Below are 26,191 nucleotides of genomic sequence, written 5' to 3' on the forward strand. Positions count from 1 at the left end.
GAGAGAGAGGGGTTAATACAGACACACTGACTGGACACTCCAGTACATTAACACTGCACTGAGAGAGAGAGGGGTTAATACAGACACACTGACTGGACACTCCAGTACATTAACACTGCACTGAGAGAGAGAGGGGTTCATACAGCCACACTGACTGGACACTCCAGTACATTAACACTGCACTGAGAGAGAGAGGGGTTAATACAGCCACACTGACTGGACACTCCAGTACATTAACACTGCACTGAGAGAGAGAGGGGTTAATACAGACACACTGACTGGACACTCCAGTACATTAACACTGCACTGAGAGAGAGAGGGGTTAATACAGACACACTGACTGGACACTCCAGTACATTAACACTGCACTGAGAGAGAGCTGGAGTCTATCCCAGCAAGCAACAGGCACAAGGCACGGTACAACCTAGACGGGACACCAGTCCATCAAAGGACACACACACACACACTCACCAGGGCCAGTCCATCACAGGCACCAAAAAACACTCACACCAGGGCCAGTCCAGTCCTTCACATGACACACAAGCACTCACACCAGAGCCAATCCATCACAGAACACACACAGACAGACACACACACACACACACACACACTCACACCAGAGCCAATCCATCACAGAACACACACAGACAGACACACACACACACACACCAGGGCCAGTCTATCACAGGACACACACACACACAGACGCACCAGGGAAGCAATACTGACCACTGAGCCACTGTGCTGCCACATATAAAACTATAATAGGTATAATCTAAAATGAATACATATGCATGTAATATATGATATTTAATTTAAACAGATTTAAAAAAGATACCTCAAGTAGTGATTTCTGCACCATAATCTGGCCATAGACTCTGGCGCCCTCTTCTGGGCACACTGAGCGCAGCTCCTCCTTGTTGAGAGAGAAGAGCTGAGCACCTGTGAGGACACCCAGGTTCTGTACTGTCCTGAGAGAGAGAAGGGTTAATACACACGGTTAATACAGACACACTGACTGGACACTCCAGTACATTAACACTGCACTGAGAGAGAGAGGGGTTAATACACACACACTGACTGGACACTCCAGTACATTAACACTGCACTGAGAGAGAGAGAGGGGTTAATACACACACACTGACTGGACACTCCAGTACATTAACACTGCACTGAGAGAGAGAGGGGTTCATACAGACACACTGACTGGACACTCCAGTACATTAACACTGCACTGAGAGAGAGAGAGGGGTTCATACAGACACACTGACTGGACACTCCAGTACATTAACACTGCACTGAGAGAGAGAGGGGTTAATACAGACACACTGACTGGACACTCCAGTACATTAACACTGCACTGAGAGAGAGAGGGGTTAATACACACACACTGACTGGACACTCCAGTACAGTAACACTGCACTGAGAGAGAGAGGGGTTAATACAGACACACTGACTGGACACTCCAGTACATTAACACTGCACTGAGAGAGAGAGAGGGGTTAATACACACACACTGACTGGACACTCCAGTACATTAACACTGCACTGAGAGAGAGAGAGGGGTTAATACAGACACACTGACTGGACACTCCAGTACAGTAACACTGCACTGAGAGAGAGAGGGGTTAATACACACACACTGACTGGACACTCCAGTACAGTAACACTGCACTGAGAGAGAGAGGGGTTAATACACACACACTGACTGGACACTCCAGTACAGTAACACTGCAGTGAGAGAGAGAGGGGTTCATACAGGACAGTGGTCACTCACTGGCTGGCGAAGCCCTTCATGTGGAGCCACTCGCGCACCTCGTCCGGGGGGGAGTCGTAGTCCAGCGGGACAGACGTGTCGGCCGAACGGGGGATGACCAGGGCTCGGGAGCCGCCGGGCTTCCCGCTGGCCAGCTTCTGTAGCAGCTCGTCGTTCATCAGCATCACTGGGAGAGGAGGGCAGGAGGACAGGGCGGGGTCCAGGCGGAGACAGAAGAGAGGAGAGTGGAACAGGGGGCAGAGGGAGGACAGGAACCGAATACAGAGGTGAGTCCGTCAGAAGAACTAGAGGTTCTACTCTCATGACAGGAGCACATTGATACTGCCATCATTATCACCTCAGACCCACTGCTCTCACTGGGGTCAGCAGGCCAACCAGAGACACTGGGGTCACTGGGATCACCACAGACACTGGGGTCACCAGGATCACTAGAAACACTGGGGTCACCAGGATCACCAGGGTCACCACAGACACTGGGGTCACCAGGATCACTAGAAACACTGGGGTCACCAGGATCACCAGGATCACTAGAGACACTGGGGTCACCAGGGTCACCACAGACACTTGGGTCACTGGGATCACCACAGACACTGGGGTCACCAGGATCACCTCAGACACTGGGGTCACCAGGATCACCACAGACACTGGGGTCACCAAGATCACCTCAGACACTGGGGTCACCAGGATCACCTCAGACACTGCGATCACCAGGATCACCACAGACACTGGGGTCACCAGGATCACCTCAGACACTGCGATCACCAGGATCACCACAGACACTGGGGTCACCAGGATCACCACAGACACTGCGGTCACCAGGATCACCACAGACACTGGGGTCACCAGGATCACCACAGACACTGCGGTCACCAGGATCACCACAGACACTGGGGTCACCAGGATCACCACAGACACTGGGGTCACCAGGATCACCTCAGACACTGCGATCACCAGGATCATCCCAAACACCAGAAAGCCAACATTTGGTAGCTGCAGTCAGGGGGCGAAAGTTTATGTCTGAATTTTGTCTGGATAAATATTGCTAAACCTCTGAATTAAACTATCCTGAACGACAGAAGAGCAAGAAAATTCAGAGTACAGAGTACCTCCCTTTGCGTACAGAGGGGACATGCAGAACTAAAATCATGGCCAAGAGTATTACGTCTTTTACTGTTTCTTTCGTTTTCCCTGGACATCGACAGAGATCAAGGTTTCGGCAGTGCGAGTGAGTCAAAAACGCAGGACTGCCTCTCTCTCCGACTCCAGCGTTCAAGTTCTTCCCCCCTTCCCTTTTCCTCTTCCTGTTATTTACCTTTCTCTCGCTCTGCGTCCGCACCAGCGTGTGGGGAGGTCCTGGGGTGCCAGCTCACTGCTCGGGTCGCACCGAGATCGGAGGTCAGGGGAGGTGGACTCGGAGGAGCGTAGGAGAACGTCCTCTGATTCGGAGAAAGAGCAGACTTCTGAAGGAGGGATAGAGAGACAGCAGGGTAAAACAGTGCCTACACAGAGACGTCTGTATGTATAATAAATAATAACTAATAGAGAGATTGATGTAGAGATATAGAGACACCTTAATATAGACTCTAGAGGCACAATTAACACACACACAGATTCATGCAGACTGTAATATAGATCCTAGACACACCTCACACAGAGATTAATACAGACCCTAATATAGACCCTAGTGACACACCTCACACACAAACAGATTAATACAGACCCTAATATAGACCCTAGAGACGCACCTCACACACACACAGAGATTAATACAGACCCTAATATAGACCCTAGAGACGCACCTCACACACGCACAGATTAATACAGACCCTAATATAGACCCTAGAGACACACCTCACACACACGCAGATTAATATAGATCCTAATATAGACCCTAGAGACACACCTCACACACACGCAGATTAATATAGATCCTAATATAGACCCTAGAGACACACCTCACACACACACACAGATTAATACAGACCCTAATATAGACCCTAGAGACACACCTCACACACAGAGATTAATACAGACCCTAATATAGACTCTAGAGACACACCTCACACACACACAGATTAATACAGACCCTAATATAGACCCTAGAGACACACCTCACACACACGCAGATTAATATAGATCCTAATATAGACCCTAGAGACACACCTCACACACACACAGATTAATACAGACCCTAATATAGACCCTAGAGACACACCTCACACACACACAGATTAATACAGACCCTAATATAGACCCTAGAGACACACCTCACACACACGCAGATTAATATAGATCCTAATATAGACCCTAGAGACGCACCTTACACTGGCGGTGTATTACAGTTAACACACTGTAGACCCCAGAGACACACCATGCACAAGAGATTTCAATTGTTACCTTGCTGCTGGCACGTCTTAGTATGTCAGAGTTGTCTGTCTTGCCCTTCAGGGCAGAGATGGGCTCGAGGATATTGAAGGGGACAAAGCCGATCTGATCGAAACGATTCCGACATTTCCACCAGCGCTTGGAGGCATCTACCACCTGGGACAGACACACAGGTAAGGGGACAGGAAAAAGGATTTCACAAACTCTCCTGAAGCAGAAATACACTCTCTGACAGACATTTACTATAAGCACACAGAAGTCACATTGCACACTATTCACACTAACAGTGCATACAGTGCTCACTGAAAGACAGTTCAGACATATACTCTGAGAAACACAGTCTACTGTAGACACACAGACACACACACAAACTCACACTGTACAGACACTCATAGCATAACAGATACTCACAGTACAGACACACAGAGTACCGTACAGCACACAGCACAGATACTCACAGCACTGACACACAGAGTACAGTACAGCACTGACACACAGAGTACAGTACAGCACACAGCACAAATATTCACAGCACTGACACACAGAGCACCGTACAGCACACAGCACAAATACTCACAGCACTGACACACAGAGCACCGTACAGCACACAGCACAGATACTCACAGCACTGACACACAGAGTACAGTACAGCACTGACACACAGAGTACCGTACAGCACACACCACAGATACTCACAGCACTGACACACAGAGTACAGTACAGCACACAGCACAAATACTCACAGCACTGACACACAGAGTACAGTACAGCACACAGCACAAATACTCACAGCACTGACACAGAGTACCGTACAGCACACACCACAGATACTCACAGCACTGACACACAGAGTACAGTACAGCACTGACACACAGAGTACAGTACAGCACACAGCACAGATACTCACAGCACTGACACACAGAGTACAGTACAGCACTGACACACAGAGTACAGTACAGCACACAGCACAAATATTCACAGCACTGACACACAGAGCACCGTACAGCACACAGCACAAATACTCACAGCACTGACACACAGAGCACCGTACAGCACACAGCACAGATACTCACAGCACTGACACACAGAGTACAGTACAGCACTGACACACAGAGTACCGTACAGCACACACCACAGATACTCACAGCACTGACACACAGAGTACAGTACAGCACACAGCACAAATACTCACAGCACTGACACACAGAGTACAGTACAGCACACAGCACAAATACTCACAGCACTGACACAGAGTACCGTACAGCACACACCACAGATACTCACAGCACTGACACACAGAGTACAGTACAGCACTGACACACAGAGTACAGTACAGCACACAGCACAGATACTCACAGCACTGACACACAGAGTACAGTACAGCACTGACACACAGAGTACTGTACAGCACACACCACAGATACTCACAGCACTGACACACAGAGTACCGTACAGCACTGACACACAGAGTACAGTACAGCACACAGCACAGATACTCACAGCACTGACACACAGAGTACAGTACAGCACACAGCACAGATACTCACAGCACTGACACACAGAGTACAGTACAGCACTGACACACAGAGTACCGTACAGCACACACCACAGATACTCACAGCACTGACACACAGAGTACAGTACAGCACACAGCACAAATACTCACAGCACTGACACACAGAGTACCGTACAGCACACACCACAGATACTCACAGCACTGACACAGAGTACAGTACAGCACTGACACACAGAGTACAGTACAGCACACAGCACAAATACTCACAGCACTGACACACAGAGTATAGCACAGATAGTCACAGCACAGACACACAGAGTACAGCACAGATACTCACAGCACAGACACACAGAGTACAGTACAGCACACATCACAGATACAGCGAACACGCAGCACACTATGACACGAACAGCACAGCGCAGTCAGTATGTGCACTCCCCGAAAGACAGCACAGACTGAGAAACACAGTCCACCGCAGTCACAGACAGTACAACACAGACACACTACAGATACAGACACGCTCAGGACAGTACAGACGTATCGCCCGTGAAACAGTCCGGGATAGACAAAGCAGTTCAGCAGAACACTGACAGGGGACCGTTTCCTTATTTACAGAGCGAGCGTTACCTCCAGCGTCTCCCCCTGCAGGACAGACAGCTCACTGCTGTTTCTGGCCACAAAATCGTAGCTGCAGCAATACAGCCGGCCTTCCTCTGAATGACTGAGGCCGTCCCTGGGAGAGACGGAGCAGCACACACACACACAGAGAGAGAAAGAAATTAACACAGACGCAGAGAGGCACGCCGTGGGGTTTAAGATCACCCCGCCGCCGGGCACCATGGGTATGAACGTCAACGAGTCTGCCGGTCTTGTCGGATTTTCGCTGCCTGCTGCACATACAAGGTCAAAATCAACCAGGAACCCGTTGTTTCACTGATGTGACAGCTAACCTGGTGCCTCAATCATTTCTATACCCCTACAGGGGTGTGTAACAGATCCCACTACGTTGGTAGTGTAGCAGAGGAAATCTGCTCCTAAAACTGTCCGTTATAAAGGAGTCTAAAGAGAGAGGGAGTGCTTCTGTCTGTTCTCAGGGAGTATTTACTGTATAGAGATCTGGCTTCATACAGGAGCTGCCAGTTCCCTCCACACCTCCTGTGTGGATCAGGCCTTTCCTGTTGTGGGAGTGTCTCAACAGCGCCCTCTGGTGGCTGAACTCGGTTTGTCCCCCCCCCGTTACAGCGGCCGTGAAGCTGCTCAGCCCTGCTGTGTGTCTCTTACCGCTCGTCGCTGGGCGGGGGGCCATGTTTCTGGGCGGCTGGAGGAGCTGCAGGCTGCTGACAGAGAGAGACAGGACACAGGGTGTTAAAGACTCCGCCTTCAGGACGCCTGCAGGGAGACTTCCCTGCCCTAGGGCTCGCGGAGCTCAAATAGGACCCCATCGGGGCTCGAGCTGGGCGGCAGGGTGGTGCAGCGGTCAGCACTGCTGTCTCGCAGCGCTGGAGCCCTGGGTTCACTTCCGGGCCTGAGGTGCTGTCTGTGTGGAGTCTGCATGTTCTCTCTGTGCTTGTGTGAGTTTCACTTTACAGTCCAGAGACATGCTGGTGGGTTAGTTGGCTTCTGGGAAGATTGGCCCTGATGCGTGTGTGTGTGTGTGTGTGTGTGACCTGTGATGGACTGGCCCTGGTGTGAGTGTGTGTGTCCTGTGATGGACTGGCCCTGGTGTGAGTCTGTGTGTGTGTCTGTGTGTGTCCTGTGATGGACTGGCCCTGGTATGAGTGTGTGTGTGTGTGTGTGTGTGTGTGTGTGTGTGTCCTGTGATGGACTGGCCCTGGTGTGTGTGTGTGTGTGTGTGTGTGTCCTGTGATGGACTGGCCCTGGTATGAGTGTGTGTGTGTGTGTGTCCTGTGATGGACTGGCCCTGGTGTGTGTGTGTGTGTGTGTGTGTGTGTGTGTGTCACAGGGGAGTGTGTGCTCCCCTGTGACCCTGTACTGGACACAGCCATTAGAAAACGGAGGGGCGATGTGTCACATGGCTTCTCCGGGACAAATGAATCACGTGTCACACTGTGTGACAGAGATGCAGTCGCGCCTTCAGAGCCACACGGCTGTGATGCTCAGGCAGTAAAGAGTTCAGTGCTGACCGGGGCACTGGGGCACGGTGGCCCTGAGGAACGGGTTCAGCCACGCTCGGACACACACAGACAGCCCCACCCACAGTGAGTCAGTCTCTACCTGCTCCCTCAGGCTCTCCTCCTTGTGCTGCAGCTCCACAGGGTCTCCCAGCAGCTGCCCATCTGGGTCAAAGTTCTCCGGCTCCCAGCCAGACAGGAACTGGGGAGAATAGGGGGTGATGGAGACTCCTGGGAGCTGAGAGCTGAGGGAAATACAGTGACAGAGAGAGAGGGGTTAATACAGACACACTGACTGGACACTCCAGTACATTAACACTGCACTGAGAGAGAGGGGTTAATACAGACACACTGACTGGACACTCCAGTACATTAACACTGCACTGAGAGAGAGAGGGGTTAATACAGACACACTGACTGGACACTCCAGCACATTAACACTGCACTGAGAGAGAGGGGTTAATACAGACACACTGACTGGACACTCCAGTACATTAACACTGCACTGAGAGAGAGGGGTTCATACAGACACACTGACTGGACACTCCAGTACATTAACACTGCACTGAGAGAGAGAGGGGTTAATACAGACACACTGACTGGACACTCCAGTACATTAACACTGCACTGAGAGAGAGAGGGGTTAATACAGGCACACTGACTGGACACTCCAGTACATTAACACTGCACTGAGAGAGAGAGGGGTTCATACAGACACACTGACTGGACACTCCAGTACATTAACACTGCACTGAGAGAGAGAGGGGTTAATACAGACACACTGACTGGACACTCCAGTACATTAACACTGCACTGAGAGAGAGAGGGGTTAATACACACACACTGACTGGACACTCCAGTACATTAACACTGCACTGAGAGAGAGAGGGGTTAATACAGACACACTGACTGGACACTCCAGTACATCAACACTGCACTGAGAGAGAGAGGGGTTCATACAGACACACTGACTGGACACTCCAGTACATTAACACTGCACTGAGAGAGAGAGGGGTTAATACACACACACTGACTGGACACTCCAGTACATTAACACTGCACTGAGAGAGAGAGGGGTTAATACAGACACACTGACTGGACACTCCAGTACATTAACACTGCACTGAGAGAGAGAGGGGTTAATACACACACACTGACTGGACACTCCAGTACATTAACACTGCACTGAGAGAGAGAGGGGTTAATACACACACACTGACTGGACACTCCAGTACATTAACACTGCACTGAGAGAGAGAGGGGTTAATACAGACACACTGACTGGACACTCCAGTACATTAACACTGCACTGAGAGAGAGAGGGGTTAATACACACACACTGACTGGACACTCCAGTACATTAACACTGCACTGAGAGAGAGAGAGAGGACACTGAGTGAACCTACCGTGACCTCGTCCAGTTGGTGCCCAGCCCAGTCCACAGTTGTTTCTCTGTGCCCAGGAGGTTGTCCTGCAGCAGGGTGACCGCCTCAGCAGTCATTGCGGGGCTGGACACCCCTGCCGCCATCGAGGGCCCGCCCGTCGTCTTCACCAGCTGAGTCAGCAAACAGACTGATGTTACAAATCCACGCATAACAACACTGAACAACACCGTTAGAAAGAGCGCCCCCTCAGTCTGTACAGGCACAGCGGTAGAACTGCGGTTCAGAGTTAAACACCTACATGAGGGCAGTTTGATAAATATTGGAAAAAGGTGTCTGATAGTTCATTGTGCTGAGGAGTATGAATAGGTCAAGGAATCTTCCCTGAATGGAAATGTCATTATGATAGTTATGTACTTTATCCATCTACACATTTTCTGACCACTTCATCCAGTACAGGGTCACAGGGGAGCTGGAGTCTATCCCAGCCAGCAATGGGCACAAGGCAGGGCACACCCTGGGCAGGACACCAGTATATCTCAACACACACACACACTCACACCAGTGCCAGTCCATCACAGGACACACACACACACTCACACCGGTGCCAGTCCATCACAGGACACACACACACACACCAGGGACAGTCCATCACAGGACACACACACACTCACACTCTGCGGGAAAAAACCAGAGCACCCAGAGGAAACCCACACCAACAACAGGGAGAACATGCAAACTCCACACAGACAGCACCCCTAGGAATCGAACCCAGGGCCCCCAGCCCTGCAAGGCAGCAATGCTAACCCCTGCACCACAGTGATGCACACATTACTCTCCATGCGTCATTGACTGAAGAGCACCGTGCTACCACTAGCACCTACTAGTGAAGAACGAATGAGCAAATCTCACCAGCTCCAGGGGCTTGAAGAGGAAGTGCAGAAGTTCTTCAGAGGTGGGATTCACAATGTAAGGCTTCAGTCTTGCCTGAGCACCAGAGACAAACCAGGGCATTGATTAGTACGCACCAGTAACTAAGATGTAATTCTTTTGGTTCATTCGGTGCACAGCAAAACAGCCAGGCAGTATTTTACTTGCACACTGCATGATATAACCAGCTGGAGTCATACAGCAGGATCTGCGCCTGTGGCTGGGAGATTGCCGGTTCAAATCCTGTGGCCGGCAGAGGAATCCTACTCCGTTGGGCCCCTGAGCGAGGCCCTTCACTCCAGCTGCTCCAGGGGTGCTGTATAGATGGCCGACCCTGCGCTCTGACCCCCAGCTTCTCTCTCCCTGTCTGTGTGTCTCATGGAGAGCAAGCTGGGGTCTGAGAAAAGACACATTCCTCATGCAAGACATTGTATCTGGCCAATAGAGTGATCTTATACAGCCACGTTCAGTTAGAGTCTAACAATTAGTGGTTATATCCCAGTGACGGTCCTCTCCCTTCCTGGTCTATTCCTTCATAGTTCAGTGCTTTCTGGGAAATTCCCAAAGGATTATGGGACAGTGCGCTCCACCTCTCGTTTAATAAAAATTGAGCCCGTTCCCTGTCACATCCTGATCTACTTTTTAACACGGACAAGAGCATCTTCATTCCCTGGAGTATTCCTGTCCATCTCAGTCCGTCCCCACTCGATTCCTTTACAGCCCAGTCCGTAAGCAACCTCTTCCCAGACAGGAACGGAGAGGCACTGCGGTTACGCTCACCAGGAGACAGAAGGAGTATTTGATTTTCTGGAAGATGTCGAGGAACTCCTCCTCCGAGGGAGGGCGTGCTCGTATCGTCAGCAGTCCCTCTGCAAGGGCAACACAAACACAGCACACCTCACAACCGAAACACAATGAACTGATGATCTGTCACGTCCACTGACACCTGCTCACCTATAAAGCACAACAATGCTTGGGCTCAGTGCAGTGTTAATGTACTGGAGTGTCCAGTCAGTGTGTGTGTATTAACCCCTCTCTCTCTCAGTGCAGTGTTAATGTACTGGAGTGTCCAGTCAGTGTGTGTGTATTAACCCCTCTCTCTCTCAGTGCAGTGTTAATGTACTGGAGTGTCCAGTCAGTGTGTCTGTATTAACCCCCCTCTCTCTCAGTGCAGTGTTAATGTACTGGAGTGTCCAGTCAGTGTGTCTGTATGAACCCCTCTCTCTCTCAGTGCAGTGTTCATGTACTGGAGTGTCCAGTCAGTGTGTGTGTATGAACCCCTCTCTCTCTCAGTGCAGTGTTAATGTACTGGAGTGTCCAGTCAGTGTGTCTGTATTAACCCCTCTCTCTCTCTCAGTGCAGTGTTAATGTACTGGAGTGTCCAGTCAGTGTGTCTGTATTAACCCCTCTCTCTCTCAGTGCAGTGTTAATGTACTGGAGTGTCCAGTCAGTGTGTCTGTATTAACCCCTCTCTCTCTCAGTGCAGCGTTCATGTACTGGAGTGTCCAGTCAGTGTGTCTGTATTAACCCCTCTCTCTCTCAGTGCAGTGTTAATGTACTGGAGTGTCCAGTCAGTGTGTCTGTATGAACCCCTCTCTCTCTCAGTGCAGTGTTCATGTACTGGAGTGTCCAGTCAGTGTGTGTGTATGAACCCCTCTCTCTCTCAGTGCAGTGTTGATGTACTGGAGTGTCCAGTCAGTGTGTGTGTATTAACCCCTCTCTCTCTCAGTGCAGTGTTAATGTACGTTGGTGTTAATTCATTGTTCTAAGCCTCACTCACCTCCAACTTCTTTCTTCCTGTTTTTCTTAGACTTCTTGCGCTGACTCAGGACTTTGAAAGCTTCAGAAGACTTCTGCAGCTTCCCCATGAACAGCTCGATGTCATCGAAGCAGTGATTCAGTATGTTCTGCAAAATGTAAGAATCAGAGTAAAATACACAGCACACTTAAGGTGTAAGGGCAAGAAAGATCAAAATAGAGTTGGAAATGAGTCGACTCACCACTTCTCTTTGAGCTCTGAGGGCCACGTCTTTCTGTTTCCTCACTGAGCCATTCACTTAGAGAGAGAAAATAATTATCAGACCCTAATATAGACCCTAGAGACACACCTCACACACAGAGATTAATACAGACCCTAATATAGACCCTAGAGACAAACCTCACACACACACAGATTAATACAGACCCTAATATAGACCCTAGAGACACACCTCACACACAGAGATTAATACAGACCCTAATATAGACCCTAGAGACAGACCTCACACACACACAGAGATTAATACAGACCCTAATATAGACCCTAGAGACACACCTCACACACACACAGATTAATACAGATCCTAATATAGACCCTAGAGACACACCTCACACACACACAGATTAATACAGACCCTAATATAGACCCTAGAGACACACCTCACACACACACACAGATTAATTCAGACCCTAATATAGACCCTAGAGACACACTTCACGCACACAGAGATTAATACAGACCCTAATATAGACCCTAGAGACACACCTTACACACACAGAGGGAAAAGAGACCCCAAAACAGCTGCTTTGCACTCCATACCTCTGTGTCCAGGATAAGGCGGAGCGTTGGGCGCGGGGGGTCTGGGGGAATTAGGGATGGGCAGTGAGGCTTTGGCAGTATTTGGTAGGTGGGTGGCTGGCTGTTGAGGTGACTGGGATTGCTGCTTCATCTGGGCCTGGTTGTTCCTGAGGCGCGAGAGAGAGAGAGGCACAGGAGGAGTGAGAGGAGTGAGAGTGAGCAGCCTGCTGACATGTGCAGATGAGGCTGTATAGCAGCGTCTCGCCCTGTGCATCGTCCAAAGCAGGGCTTCCTGTCTCGAAGGGCACGCACAAACTGCTGGAGACACGCAGCGCTCTTCGTGGTACAGCACAAGCACAAGACACCTGATACCGTCACGTACGGCACATGAGTCATCTACACAGGTCTGTACATACAGAATAATCGAGAAACTTCAATGACAACAAATGGGATCAACTGAGAGGCTCACTCCCTGTTCCTCAGGTGGTGACAGGAGGTCACATACTGTACAGTACCGGGCTGCAGTTCTATGGAGTCTGTGTCTGGGTCTGGGTCTGTGTCTGTGTGTGTGCACCTGACTGTGACTGTGCATCTGACTGTGACTCTACACTCTGACTGTAACTGTGATTCTACACTGTGACTGTGACTCTACACTCTGACTCTGTGACTGTGACTCTACACTCTGACTCTGTGACTCTACACTCTGACACTGTGACTCTACACTCTGACTGTGACTGTGACTCTACACTCTGACTGTGACGCTACACTATGACTCTGTGACTCTACACTATGACTGTGACTGTGACTCTACACTCTGACTGTGACTCTACACTTTGACTCTGAATCTGTGACTCTAAACTCTGACTCTACACTATGACTGTGACTCTACACTCTGACACTGTGACTCTACACCCTGACTGTGACTGTGATTCTACACTCTGACTGTGACTGTGATTCTACACTCTGACTGTGACTCTACACTATGACTCTGTGACTCTACACTATGACTGTGACTGTGACTCTACACCTTGACTGTGACTGTGACTCTACACTCTGACTGTGACTCTACACTATGACTGTGACTGTGATTCTGACTGTGACTCTACACTCTGACTCTCTGACTCTACACCATGACTGTGACTGTGATTCTGACTTTGACTCTACACTCTGACTGTGACTGTGATTCTTGCTCTTGTTCTTGACACAGGTCATTCTCTGTGACAGGAGATCACACTCCGGGCTGCAGCTCTGTTGACTTTCCTGCCTCAGTGGGATTGGGAGCTGTTCCGATTCTGGCAGGTGTGGGAATTCTGGGACTGGATTTGCTATTTTATGGGTGAAGGTTTGTCTCTGGTTTTTCTCCCTGGGTGTTCCTCTGTCATGGTGTATAGTGTCTGGTTTTTCTTTTGGTCCTATAGCTCTCCCGTATGTGCTGTGTTTGTGTGTATGAGTCAGGTAGTGTTGTGTTGCGCGTGTTGTGATTTGGTTGACATTGATTTATGCTGCTGTAGCTGTGCTGTCCTGAGGCTGGTTGGTGTCAGTGAGCCTCAGGGTCATCTCTGGGCTCAGCTCTTGTGTGTGTGTGTCAGTGAGTGAGGCAGTGTTGTGTGTCTTGTGTTGTTGTAGCTGTGCTGTCTTGAGGCTGGTTGGTGTCAGTGAGCCTCAGGGTCATCTCTGGGCTCAGTTCTTGTGTGTGTGTGTCAGTGAGTGAGGCAGTGTTGTGTGTCTTGTGTTGTTGTAGCTGTGCTGTCCTGAGGCTGGTTGGTGTCAGTGAGCCTCAGGGTCATCTCTGGGCTCAGCTCTTGTGTGTGTGTGTCAGTGAGTGAGGCAGTGTTGTGTGTCTTGTGTTGTTGTAGCTGTGCTGTCCTGAGGCTGGCTGGTGTCAGTGAGCCTCAGGACCAGCTGGCTGAGGGGCTCTTCTCTAAGCTCGGTTCTTGGCTCGGTTCTGGGCTCAGTAGGGTCATGTGGTGGTTAGAGTTCTGGTCTCTATTTTTAGGTGTAGCCAATATTTTATTGCTCTCTTCTGTGTATTATTTAGTAAGGGATATCAGCCTTATTTAGCCCTGCATACATTGTTTGGTATTTTCTTTGAACTATACAACCTCTTAGTTGCACTCTCAGTAGAAATACAAACTACTAGTGTTTAGGAAAAACATCAATTCACAGTCACACCTCCATGAAGTATGTAGTACTAGACAAACCAGAGTTTCCTCTCTTTCTCTTTGTACTGGAGTACAAAGTGCAGTGTTAATGTACTCTCAGTGCAGTGTTAATGTACTGGAGTGTCCAGTCAGTGTGTCTGTATTAACCCCTCTCTCTCTCAGTGCAGTGTTAATGTACTGGAGTGTCCAGTCAGTGTGTCTGTATTAACCCCTCTCTCTCAGTGCAGTGTTAATGTACTGGAGTGTCCAGTCAGTGTGTCTGTATTAACCCCTCTCTCTCTCAGTGCAGTGTCCAGTCAGGATATTAATCGTCCTCACTGTACCTCAGTGCCTCAGGTCTTCTGTTACTTTTCGTTGTATAATCCGATATTGCACTCAGTATGTCATCCTCAATGAGCTCTGCCTGTGGACACATTAAATTAAATGTCCTTGAGAAAGTACACTCTACAGGACAGACACTGTAACACACTGACAGACACACGGTCCAGGACAGACACTCTAACACACTGACAGAAGTACAGACCAACAGACTCAAAGCATTAAAGTACAGACAGACACTCTTTACTATACAGGAGAGAGAGACAGACACTGTGTATTGTTGAGGACAGACAGAGAAACACAGAGACACTTCCTACTGTTGAAGACAGACAGACACTCTGTACTGTTGAAGACAAAGTGACAGCAGACACCGTTCTCTTGAAGACAGACAGAGAGACAGACAGACACTCTGTACTGTTGAGGACAGACAGACACTCTGTACTGTTGAGGACAGACGGACACTGTGTTCTGTTGAGGACAGACACAGAGAGACAGACAGACACTCTGTACTGTTGAGGACAGACAGAGAGACAGACACTCTGTACTGTTGTGGACAGACACGGAGAGACAGACAGACACTCTGTACTGTTGAGGACAGACAGAGAGACAGACACCCTGTACTGTTGAGGACAGACAGAGAGACAGACACTGTGGTCTGTTGAGGACAGACAGACACTGTGTTCTGTTGAGGACAGACACAGAGAGAGAGACAGACAGACACTGTGTCCTGTTGAGGACAGACAGAGAGACAGACACTGTGGTCTGTTGAGGACAGACAGACACTGTGGTCTGTTGAGGACAGACACCCTGACACTCTCACCTTCACGTGCTCACAGCTGAAGAAGTGGATGTCAGGCTTTTTCTGGGAGCTGTCCTTACAGACCAGGAGTAGGAGGGAGGGGTAGGTCTCTGATGACAGGGCTTCACAGCGAAGGATAGAGGGCAGCAGGTACTCCTCCAGTTCATCCTGTTTCAGTAACACAGTGCAGTGTGTGAGTACAGACACAGGACAGCCTGTTACTGTAGACACAGTGCAGTGTGTGAGTACAGACACAGTGCAGTGTGTTACTGTAGACACAGTGCAGTGTGTGAGTACAGACACAGGACAGCCTGTTACTGTAGACACAGTGCAGTGTGTGAGTACAGACACAGTGCAGTGTGTTACTGTAGACACAGTGCAGTGTGTGAGTACAGACACAGGACAGCCTGTTACTGTAGACACAGTGCAGTGCGTGAGTACAGACAGTGCAGTGTGTTACTGTAGACACAGTGCAGTGTGTGAGTACAGACACAGGACAGCCTGTTACTGTAGACACAGTGCAGTGTGTGAGTACAGACACAGTGCAGTGTGTTACTGTAGACACAGTGCAGTGTGTGAGTACAGACAGTGCAGTGTGTGAGTACAGCCACAGTGCAGTGTGTGAGTACAGCCACAGTGCAGTGTGTGAGTACAGACAGTGCAGTGTGTTACTGTAGACACAGTGCAGCATGCGAGTACAGACGGTGCAGTGTGTGAGTACAGCCACAGTGCAGTGTGTGAGTACAGACAGTGTAGTGTGTTAATGTAGACACAGTGCAGTGTGTGAGTACAGACACAGGACAGCCTGTTACTGTAGACAGTGCAGTGTGTGAGTACAGACACAGGACAGCCTGTTACTGTAGACACAGTGCAGTGTGTGAGTACAGACAGTGCAGTGTGTTACTGTGTAGACAGTGCAGTGTGTGAGTACAGACACAGGACAGCCTGTTACTGTAGACACAGTGCAGTGTGTGAGTACAGACACAGTGCAGTGTGTTACTGTAGACACAGTGCAGTGTGTGAGTACAGACACAGGACAGCCTGTTACTGTAGACACAGTGCAGTGTGTGAGTACAGACAGTGCAGTGTGTTACTGTAGACACAGTGCAGTGTGTGAGTACAGACACAGGACAGCCTGTTACTGTAGACACAGTGCAGTGTGTGAGTACAGACACAGGACAGCCTGTTACTGTAGACACAGTGCAGTGCGTGAGTACAGACAGTGCAGTGTGTTACTGTAGACACAGTGCAGTGTGTGAGTACAGACACAGGACAGCCTGTTACTGTAGACACAGTGCAGTGTGTGAGTACAGACACAGTGCAGTGTGTTACTGTAGACACAGTGCAGTGTGTGAGTACAGACACAGGACAGCCTGTTACTGTAGACACAGTGCAGTGTGTGAGTACAGACACAGTGCAGTGTGTTACTGTAGACACAGTGCAGTGTGTGAGTACAGACACAGGACAGCCTGTTACTGTAGACACAGTGCAGTGTGTGAGTACAGACACAGTGCAGTGTGTTACTGTAGACACAGTGCAGTGTGTGAGTACAGACACAGGACAGCCTGTTACTGTAGACACAGTGCAGTGTGTGAGTACAGACACAGTGCAGTGTGTTACTGTAGACACAGTGCAGTGTGTGAGTACAGACACAGGACAGCCTGTTACTGTAGACACAGTGCAGTGTGTGAGTACAGACACAGGACAGCCTGTTACTGTAGACACAGTGCAGTGTGTGAGTACAGACAGTGCAGTGTGTTACTGTAGACACAGTGCAGTGTGTGAGTACAGACACAGGACAGCCTGTTACTGTAGACACAGTGCAGTGTGTGAGTACAGACACAGGACAGCCTGTTACTGTGGACACAGTGCAGTGAGTGAGTACAGACAGTGCAGTGTGTTACTGTAGACACAGTGCAGCGTGTGAGTACAGACAGTGCAGTGTGTGAGTACAGACACAGGACAGCCTGTTACTGTAGACACAGTGCAGTGTGTGAGTACAGACACAGGACAGCCTGTTAGTGTAGACACAGTGCAGTGTGTGAGTACAGACACAGGACAGCCTGTTACTGTGGACACAGTGCAGTGAGTGAGTACAGACAGTGCAGTGTGTTACTGTAGACACAGTGCAGCGTGTGAGTACAGACAGTGCAGTGTGTGAGTACAGACACAGGACAGCCTGTTACTGTAGACACAGTGCAGTGTGTGAGTACAGACACAGGACAGCCTGTTACTGTAGACACAGTACAGTGTGTGAGTACAGACACAGGACAGCCTGTTACTGTAGACACAGTGCAGTGTGTGAGTACAGACAGTGCAGTGTGTTACTGTAGACACAGTGCAGTGTGTGAGTACAGACACAGGACAGCCTGTTACTGTAGACACAGTGCAGCATGCGAGTACAGACAGTGCAGTGTGTGAGTACAGCCACAGTGCAGTGTGTGAGTACAGACAGTGTAGTGTGTTACTGTAGACAGTGCAGTGTGTGAGTACAGACACAGGACAGCCTGTTACTGTAGACACAGTGCAGTGTGTGAGTACAGACAGTGCAGTGTGTTACTGTGTAGACAGTGCAGTGTGTGAGTACAGACACAGTGCAGTGTGTTACTGTAGACACAGTGCAGTGTATGAGTACAGACACAGGACAGCCTGTTACTGTAGACACAGTGCAGTGTGTGAGTACAGACAGTGCAGTGTATGAGTACAGCCACAGTGCAGTGTGTGAGTACAGACAGTGCAGTGTGTTACTGTAGACACAGTGCAGTGTGTGAGTACAGACAGTGCAGTGTATGAGTACAGCCACAGTGCAGTGTGTGAGTACAGACAGTGCAGTGTGTTACTGTAGACACAGTGCAGTGTGTGAGTACAGACAGTGCAGTGTATGAGTACAGCCACAGTGCAGTGTGTGAGTACAGACAGTGCAGTGTGTTACTGTAGACACAGTGCAGTGTGTGAATACAGACACAGGACAGCCTGTTACTGTAGACACAGTGCAGTGTGTGAGTACAGACACAGTGCAGTGTGTTACTGTAGACACAGTGCAGTGTGTGAGTACAGACACAGGACAGCCTGTTACTGTAGACACAGTGCAGTGTGTGAGTACAGACACAGGACAGCCTGTTACTGTGGACACAGTGCAGTGTGTGAGTACAGACACAGGACAGCCTGTTACTGTAGACACAGTGCAGTGTGTGAGTACAGACACAGGACAGCCTGTTACTGTAGACACAGTGCAGTGTGTGAGTACAGACAGTGCAGTGTATGAGTACAGCCACAGTGCAGTGTGTGAGTACAGACAGTGCAGTGTGTTACTGTAGACACAGTGCAGTGTGTGAGTACAGACACAGGACAGCCTGTTACTGTAGACACAGTGCAGCATGCGAGTACAGACAGTGCAGCGTGCGAGTACAGACTGTGTAGCGTGTGAGTACAGACAGTGCAGTGTGTGAGTACAGCCACAGTGCAGTGTGTGAGTACAGCCACAGTGCAGTGTGTGAGTACAGACAGTGCAGTGTGTTACTGTAGACACAGTGCAGTGTGTGAGTACAGACACAGGACAGCCTGTTACTGTAGACACAGTGCAGTGTGTGAGTACAGACAGTGCAGTGTGTTACTGTAGACACAGTGCAGTGTGTGAGTACAGACACAGTGCAGTGTATGAGTACAGCCACAGTGCAGTGTGTGAGTACAGACAGTGTAGTGTGTTACTGTAGACACAGTGCAGTGTGTGAGTACAGACAGTGCAGTGTGTGAGTACAGACTCAGCGTAGCGTGTGAGTACAGACAGTGCAGTGTGTGAGTACAGACTCAGCGTAGCGTGTGAGTACAGACAGTGCAGTGTGTGAGTACAGCCACAGTGCAGTGTGTGAGTACAGGCAGTGTAGTGTGTTACTGTAGACACAGTGCAGTGTGTGAGCACAGACAGTGCAGCGTGTGAGTACAGACTCAGCGTAGCGTGTGAGTCCAGACAGTGCAGTGTGTGAGCACAGACAGTGCAGCGTGTGAGTACAGGCTCAGCGTAGCGTGTGAGTACAGACAGTGCAGCGTGTGAGTACAGACTCAGCGTAGCGTGTGAGTCCAGACAGTGCAGTGTGTGAGTACAGACAGTGCAGCGTGTGAGTACAGACTCAGCGTAGCGTGTGAGTCCAGACAGTGCAGCGTGTGAGTCCAGACAGTGCAGCGTGTGAGTACAGACTCAGCGTAGCGTGTGAGTACAGACAGTGCAGCGTGTGAGTATGGCCACAGTGGTGACGTACCTGGCTGTGAGGGTCCCTCAGCTGGACGGCGTCTCTCCTGACCTGGATGGCCATCTCCTGGCTCCAGATTTTCCTCTGCGCGGTCTGGACAGACAGCTGCTTCCTGGCATCTTCCACAGTGCGCACCTCCCCTCGCTCATCCTGGGGGTACGTGGCCAGGTGCTGCAGAAAGACCCCGGGGGACCCCCCAAGTCCGTTATTCCATAGTCCTCTCCTCCGGGGTCCTGCAGGAGCCCCTGGTCGGCTGAGCTCAACAGGTTTATCGTGGGGTTGATGGGGTCTATGATCTTGTACGCTGTTTCCAGCAGCTGCAGCACACGGGACTCTAAAGGGCCTCTCCCCCAGGCGCCGGGCGTTACTCCTGATCAAACAGCACTTACTAGCTGATCAGTTGATGCTGAACAGACACTGGAGGGAGGGATACTATATCAGACACTCCTGCAGAAGGAGTGACACAGCCATCAGGAACACAGTGGGAGAGACACTGTATCAGACAAGCCCACACTGGGAGTGACTCTGTATCAGACAAGCCCACTGTGGGAGAGACACTGTATCAGACAAGTCCACTGTGGGAGAGACACTGTATCAGACAAGCCCACTGTGAGAGTGACTCTGTATCAGACAAGCCCACTGTGGGAGAGACACTGTATCAGGCCCATCCACAGTGGGAGTGACTCTGTACCAGACAAGTCCACTGTGGGAGTGACACTGTACCAGACAAGCCCGCTGTGGGAGTGACTCTGTACCAGAAAAGCCCACAGTGGGAGTGACTCTGTACCAGACAAGCCCACTGTGGGAGAGACACTGTATCAGGCCCATCCACAGTGGGAGTGACACTGTACCAGACAAGCCCACTGTGGGAGAGACACTGTATCAGGCCCATCCACAGTGGGAGTGACACTGTACCAGACAAGCCCACTGTGGGAGAGACACTGTATCAGGCCCATCCACAGTGGGAGTGACTCTGTACCAGACAAGCCCACTGTGAGAGTGACTCTGTACCAGACAAGCCCACTGTGGGAGAGACACTGTCCCAGACTGTGGGAGAGACACTGTACCAGACAAGTCCACTGTGGGAGAGACACTGTATCAGACAAGCCCACTGTGGGAGTGACTCTGTACCAGACAAGTCCACTGTGGGAGAGACACTGTATCAGACAAGCCCACAGTGGGAGTGACTCTGTACCAGACAAGTCCACTGTGGGAGAGACACTGTACCAGACAAGCCCACAGTGGGAGAGACACTGTACCAGACAAGTCCACTGTGGGAAGGACACTGTATCAGACAAGTCCACAGTGGGAGTGACACTGTACCAGACAAGCCCACTGTGGGAGAGACACTGTATCAGGCCCATCCACAGTGGGAGTGACTCTGTACCAGACAAGCCCACTGTGGGAGAGACACTGTACCAGACAAGCCCACAGTGGGAGTGACACTGTACCAGACAAGCCCACTGTGGGAGAGACACTGTATCAGGCCCATCCACAGTGGGAGTGACTCTGTACCAGACAAGCCCACTGTGGGAGAGACACTGTACCAGACAAGCCCACAGTGGGAGAGACACTGTACCAGACAAGTCCACTGTGGGAAGGACACTGTATCAGACAAGCCCACAGTGGGAGTGACTCTGTACCAGACAAGCACACAACACAGGAGTGCTTCCTCCTGCAGAAATCCCGCTGGTTATACCACAGGTAACACACCTGAGTGAGGGCAGCTCTTAGAGATCAGACACAGCAGATCCGCCGACCCTGATTACAAATCCCGCCCGAACGTGGGAGAACCCGAAGGCAAATTCACGGACACGTCCCGGACAGAAAACCAAAATCAGTCCTCCTGCTATGGAGAGCTCAGTTGGACTAAAACCTGGGACCAGGACTGAGGATCAGTGACTCACCGCAGACAGGCAGGCAGCTGTCAAGTGTCTGTCCTGATTTGTCTGACTAATATACAGCCCCCTGCTGCTTGGTCTGCTTTTCCAAAAGCCAATCTGACAGTATCCGTCCCGGATAACCATCGCAGACCCCTTTAGACTGACCTCTGACACCTGTGAGCCCAGCCAGTCGAAGCAGAGGAAGAGCACCCAGATACCAGAGAGCTGCTTGACTCCAAGCACTATGGGAGAGAGGGACTTCCTGTCTGCCTTCCACATGACTCTCCAGTCCGTGGCGTGGGAAAATCCCAGCAGCGGCGCGTCCTGGGAGGAATCCGAATTTTCCTCAATTCAGGAAAAGCGTTTAACCAGAGCTGGGGCACGTGAGGGGGGGGTAAGGGGGCAGAGGACTCTGGGAAGACGCCCTCATCATCACTCCCACGAGGCACTGTGAGGCAGCCATCCCACAATGCAGAGAGAACAGTAAATAGAGCCACAGACATCACACACGTGATACAGCAGGTTCACAAACGTCAGTGCACAGATGTGAATAAGCAACAACGCAGATACTTACATTGACAAGGTATTGTGAAGTATCAGCCATTATGAAATTTAGTCTGGAATACTTCTTTCTCTGTTCTGAAAGAAAGGAGAGAAGCACTGTTAGTCATTCTGTGGTTTTGATATTTAATGTTATCTCATTGTAATTCAGCCCGATGTACAGTAGCAACGTATTATCTGATGATGTGTCATTTCGTCGAACTAACCTCTCTCAGTGCAGTGTTAATGTACTGGAGTGTCCAGTCAGTGTGTGTGTATTAACCCCTCTCTCTCTCAGTGCAGTGTTAATGTACTGGAGTGTCCAGTCAGTGTGTCTGTATGAACCCCTCTCTCTCTCAGTGCAGTGTTAATGTACTGGAGTGTCCAGTCAGTGTGTCTGTATTAACCCCTCTCTCTCTCAGTGCAGTGTTAATGTACTGGAGTGTCCAGTCAGTGTGTCTGTATGAACCCCTCTCTCTCTCAGTGCAGTGTTAATGTACTGGAGTGTCCAGTCAGTGTGTCTGTATGAACCCCTCTCTCTCTCAGTGCAGTGTTGATGTACTGGAGTGTCCAGTCAGTGTGTCTGTATTAACCCCTCTCTCTCAGTGCAGTGTTAGTGTCCTGGAGTGTCCTTGTCCTGTCTTTCCAGTAGAAAGTTGTGATTTAGTATCGGCTCATGTCATTTTTCCCCTTCCGTCTGCAGTATTTACACATGAAACTGACTTTGCAAACAGAGGCCACAGGCTACCGCCCTGTCTCACAGACGCACCCCAACGCAGGCACAGACACGCCAGGCCCCCCCCGCCCTGCGCCCCCCCCACCGCGCCGCGGTTCACAGGGGTCGCTTGCTCCGGAGACAGACAGAAATCGAATCTAATAAGAAACTAATCGGTTGTCCTTACCTGCGTCCCTGCCTCTCTCTCTCTCTGTGTCAGGCTGGCAGTGTGTGAGCTCCTACTCGCCCAGCAGGTTGGACTGGGTCCGCAGGAATTCCTGCCCTGGGATTTAACCCTCTCCTCCCCTTTCCCTGCTGTTTCTCTCTCTCTTCCTCCCCTGCCCTCCCTCTCTGACCCTCCCCTTCCTCCTCCTCCTCCTCTTTCTGTGTCCCAGACACGTCCTCTCCCGGGAGACAGGCAGATACAGGGGCAGTGAGGCTGAGAGACAGATTGCACCCAAGGAAATAGGGGAGCTAACACACAATAATAATAATCCCTCACACTTATATAGCGCCTGTCTGGACCCTCCACCCAGAGCTCTTCCCAGGTCAGGGGGAATCCCACTACCCCCACCAGTGTGCAGCCCCACCTGGATGATGCTCCAGTCCTCTCACACACACCAGCTCTCAGTGGGGAGGAGAGCAGAGGGATGGAGCCAGTTCAGAGAGGGGGGTTATTAGGAGGCCATGAGGGGTAAAGGCCAGGGGGGAAATTTGGCCAGGACACTGGGGTAACACCCCTACTCTTGTCGAGAGACACCCTGGGATTGTTAATGACCACAGAGAGTCAGGACCTCGGTTTTACATCTCGTCTGAAGGACGGCACCTTTTTACAGTACAGTGTCCCCGTCACTATACTGGGGCATGAGGACCCACACAGACCGCAGGGTGAGCGCCCCCTGCTGGCCCCACTCACACCTCTCCCAGCAGCAGCCTCAGCTTTCCCAGGAGTCTCCCCTCCAGGTACTGGCCAGGCTCACACCTGCTGGGCTCCAGTGGGGTTTGCCAGCTGGGAGCTGCAGGGTGACATCGGATTTCAGGGCTGAGCTCTGTGACTTTACCTGCCCAAAACCGAGCGAGAACTCTCTGTGCCCGGAGGGTTACTGGCCAGCCTGGGGCCGTCGAAGGGCCGGGACAGTGAGGATACTGGGATTTTCTGTCTGCCAAGTCAGACATTGGACAGGTGGTGCGATTTGCCCATCGGCTGTGCCCTCTGCCCGCGCTGGGCGATCTCCCTGCGCCTGCAGTGGCTCCAGAAATGCCACCCCAGGACCACCCCACAACCTGAAAGCTCTGGCGTCTGTACCCATGATCCCGCTGGCTTGAGTAGAGCCCCTAGCGATAGACTGAGAGACAGGGGCCTTACCGTAGATGGAGCGGGCGCTAGGCTTGGCAGCCCTTGTCAGACTCCTGCAAACGACAAGACAAACAGATCAGTGTGTCTGTGTGGTACTGTGTGTGTGTCTGTGATGTGTGTCTATGGTGTAGTGTGTGCCCATGCTATACAGTGCCTGTTCTGTGTGTGTCTGTGCTGCACTGTGTGTCTGTACTGTACTGTGTGTGTCTGTGCTGTGCTGTGTTGTGCTGTGATCTGTCTGTATCATGAGTCTGTACTGTATTGTGCTGTGCTGTGTGTCTGAAGTGTGTATCTGTGCTGTGTTGTGCTGTGATCTGTCTGTACTGTATTGTGCTGTGCTGCGTGTCTGAAGTGTGTGTCTGTGCTGTGTTGTGCTGTGATCTGTCTGTGCTGTATGGTGCTGTGCTGTGTGTCTGAAGTGTGTGTCTGTGCTGTGTTGTGCTGTGATCTGTCTGTACTGTATGGTGTTGTGCTGCGTGTCTGAAGTGTGTGTCTGTGCTGTGTTGTGCTGTGATCTGTCTGTGCTGTATGGTGCTGTGCTGTGTGTCTGAAGTGCGTGTCTGTGCTGTGTTGTGCTGTGATCTGTCTGTACTGTATTGTGTTGTGCTGCGTGTCTGAAGTGTGTGTCTGTGCTGTGTTGTGCTGTGATCTGTCTGTGCTGTATGGTGCTGTGCTGTGTGTCTGAAGTGTGTGTCTGTGCTGTGTTGTGCTGTGATCTGTCTGTGCTGTATGGTGCTGTGCTGTGTGTCTGAAGTGTGTGTCTGTGCTGTGTTGTGCTGTGATCTGTCTGTACTGTATTGTGCTGTGCTGCGTGTCTGAAGTGTGTGTCTGTGCTGTGTTGTGCTGTGATCTGTCTGTGCTGTATGGTGCTGTGCTGTGTGTCTGAAGTGTGTGTCTGTGCTGTGTTGTGCTGTGATCTGTCTGTGCTGTATGGTGCTGTGCTGTGTGTCTGAAGTGTGTGTCTGTGCTGTGTTGTGCTGTGATCTGTCTGTACTGTATTGTGATGTGCTGCGTGTCTGAAGTGTGTGTCTGTGCTGTGTTGTGCTGTGATCTGTCTGTACTGTATGGTGTTGTGCTGCGTGTCTGAAGTGTGTGTCTGTGCTGTGTTGTGCTGTGATCTGTCTGTACTGTATGGTGTTGTGCTGCGTGTCTGAAGTGTGTGTCTGTGCTGTGTTGTGCTGTGATCTGTCTGTACTGTATGGTGCTGTGCTGCATGTCTGAAGTGTGTATCTGTGCTGTGTTGTGCTGTGATCTGTCTGTACTGTATTGTGCTGTGCTGCGTGTCTGAAGTGTGTGTCTGTGCTGTGTTGTGCTGTGATCTGTCTGTATCATGAGTCTGTACTGTATTGTGCTGTGCTGTGTGTCTGAAGTGTGTATCTGTGCTGTGTTGTGCTGTGATCTGTCTGTACTGTATGGTGCTGTGCTGCGTGTCTGAAGTGTGTATCTGTGCTGTGTTGTGCTGTGATCTGTCTGTACTGTATTGTGCTGTGC

The 26,191-nt window shown here is 50.6% G+C and overlaps 1 protein-coding gene across 7 annotated transcripts in view; it reads right to left on the reverse strand.

Moving 5' to 3' along the window:
* Window positions 1-26,191, reverse strand: part of eps8l1b (EPS8 signaling adaptor L1b) — a 32,554-nt gene that overhangs the window by 830 nt on the left and 5,533 nt on the right. For 3 of the 7 annotated variants that reach the window (XM_088922691.1, XM_088922690.1, XM_088922689.1), the window contains exons 3-20: window positions 24,710-24,753; window positions 22,663-22,727; window positions 20,215-20,376; window positions 15,980-16,126; window positions 15,165-15,244; window positions 12,701-12,846; window positions 12,123-12,178; window positions 11,903-12,029; window positions 10,903-10,991; window positions 10,105-10,179; window positions 9,217-9,365; window positions 7,914-8,055; window positions 6,960-7,015; window positions 6,306-6,411; window positions 4,175-4,318; window positions 3,090-3,237; window positions 1,778-1,943; window positions 839-971 (exon numbers count right to left, since the gene is read on the reverse strand). In XM_088922691.1, coding sequence (XP_088778817.1) covers window positions 839-971; window positions 1,778-1,943; window positions 3,090-3,237; window positions 4,175-4,318; window positions 6,306-6,411; window positions 6,960-7,015; window positions 7,914-8,055; window positions 9,217-9,365; window positions 10,105-10,179; window positions 10,903-10,991; window positions 11,903-12,029; window positions 12,123-12,178; window positions 12,701-12,846; window positions 15,165-15,244; window positions 15,980-16,126; window positions 20,215-20,376; window positions 22,663-22,727; window positions 24,710-24,753 — 2,035 coding nt within the window. Of the gene's footprint in view, window positions 1-838; window positions 972-1,777; window positions 1,944-3,089; window positions 3,238-4,174; window positions 4,319-6,305; window positions 6,412-6,959; window positions 7,016-7,913; window positions 8,056-9,216; window positions 9,366-10,104; window positions 10,180-10,902; window positions 10,992-11,902; window positions 12,030-12,122; window positions 12,179-12,700; window positions 12,847-15,164; window positions 15,245-15,979; window positions 16,127-20,214; window positions 20,377-22,662; window positions 22,728-23,397; window positions 23,485-23,530; window positions 23,615-24,709; window positions 24,754-26,191 lie in introns of those variants that run through there. The other 4 variants (XM_088922692.1, XM_088922696.1, XM_088922694.1 and 1 more) reach the window with 4 other exon arrangements.

This window comes from Atractosteus spatula, chromosome 8 (assembly GCF_055471065.1).
Source record: "Atractosteus spatula isolate fAtrSpa1 chromosome 8, fAtrSpa1.hap1, whole genome shotgun sequence".
NCBI classification, from domain to species: Eukaryota; Metazoa; Chordata; class Actinopteri; order Semionotiformes; family Lepisosteidae; genus Atractosteus; species Atractosteus spatula.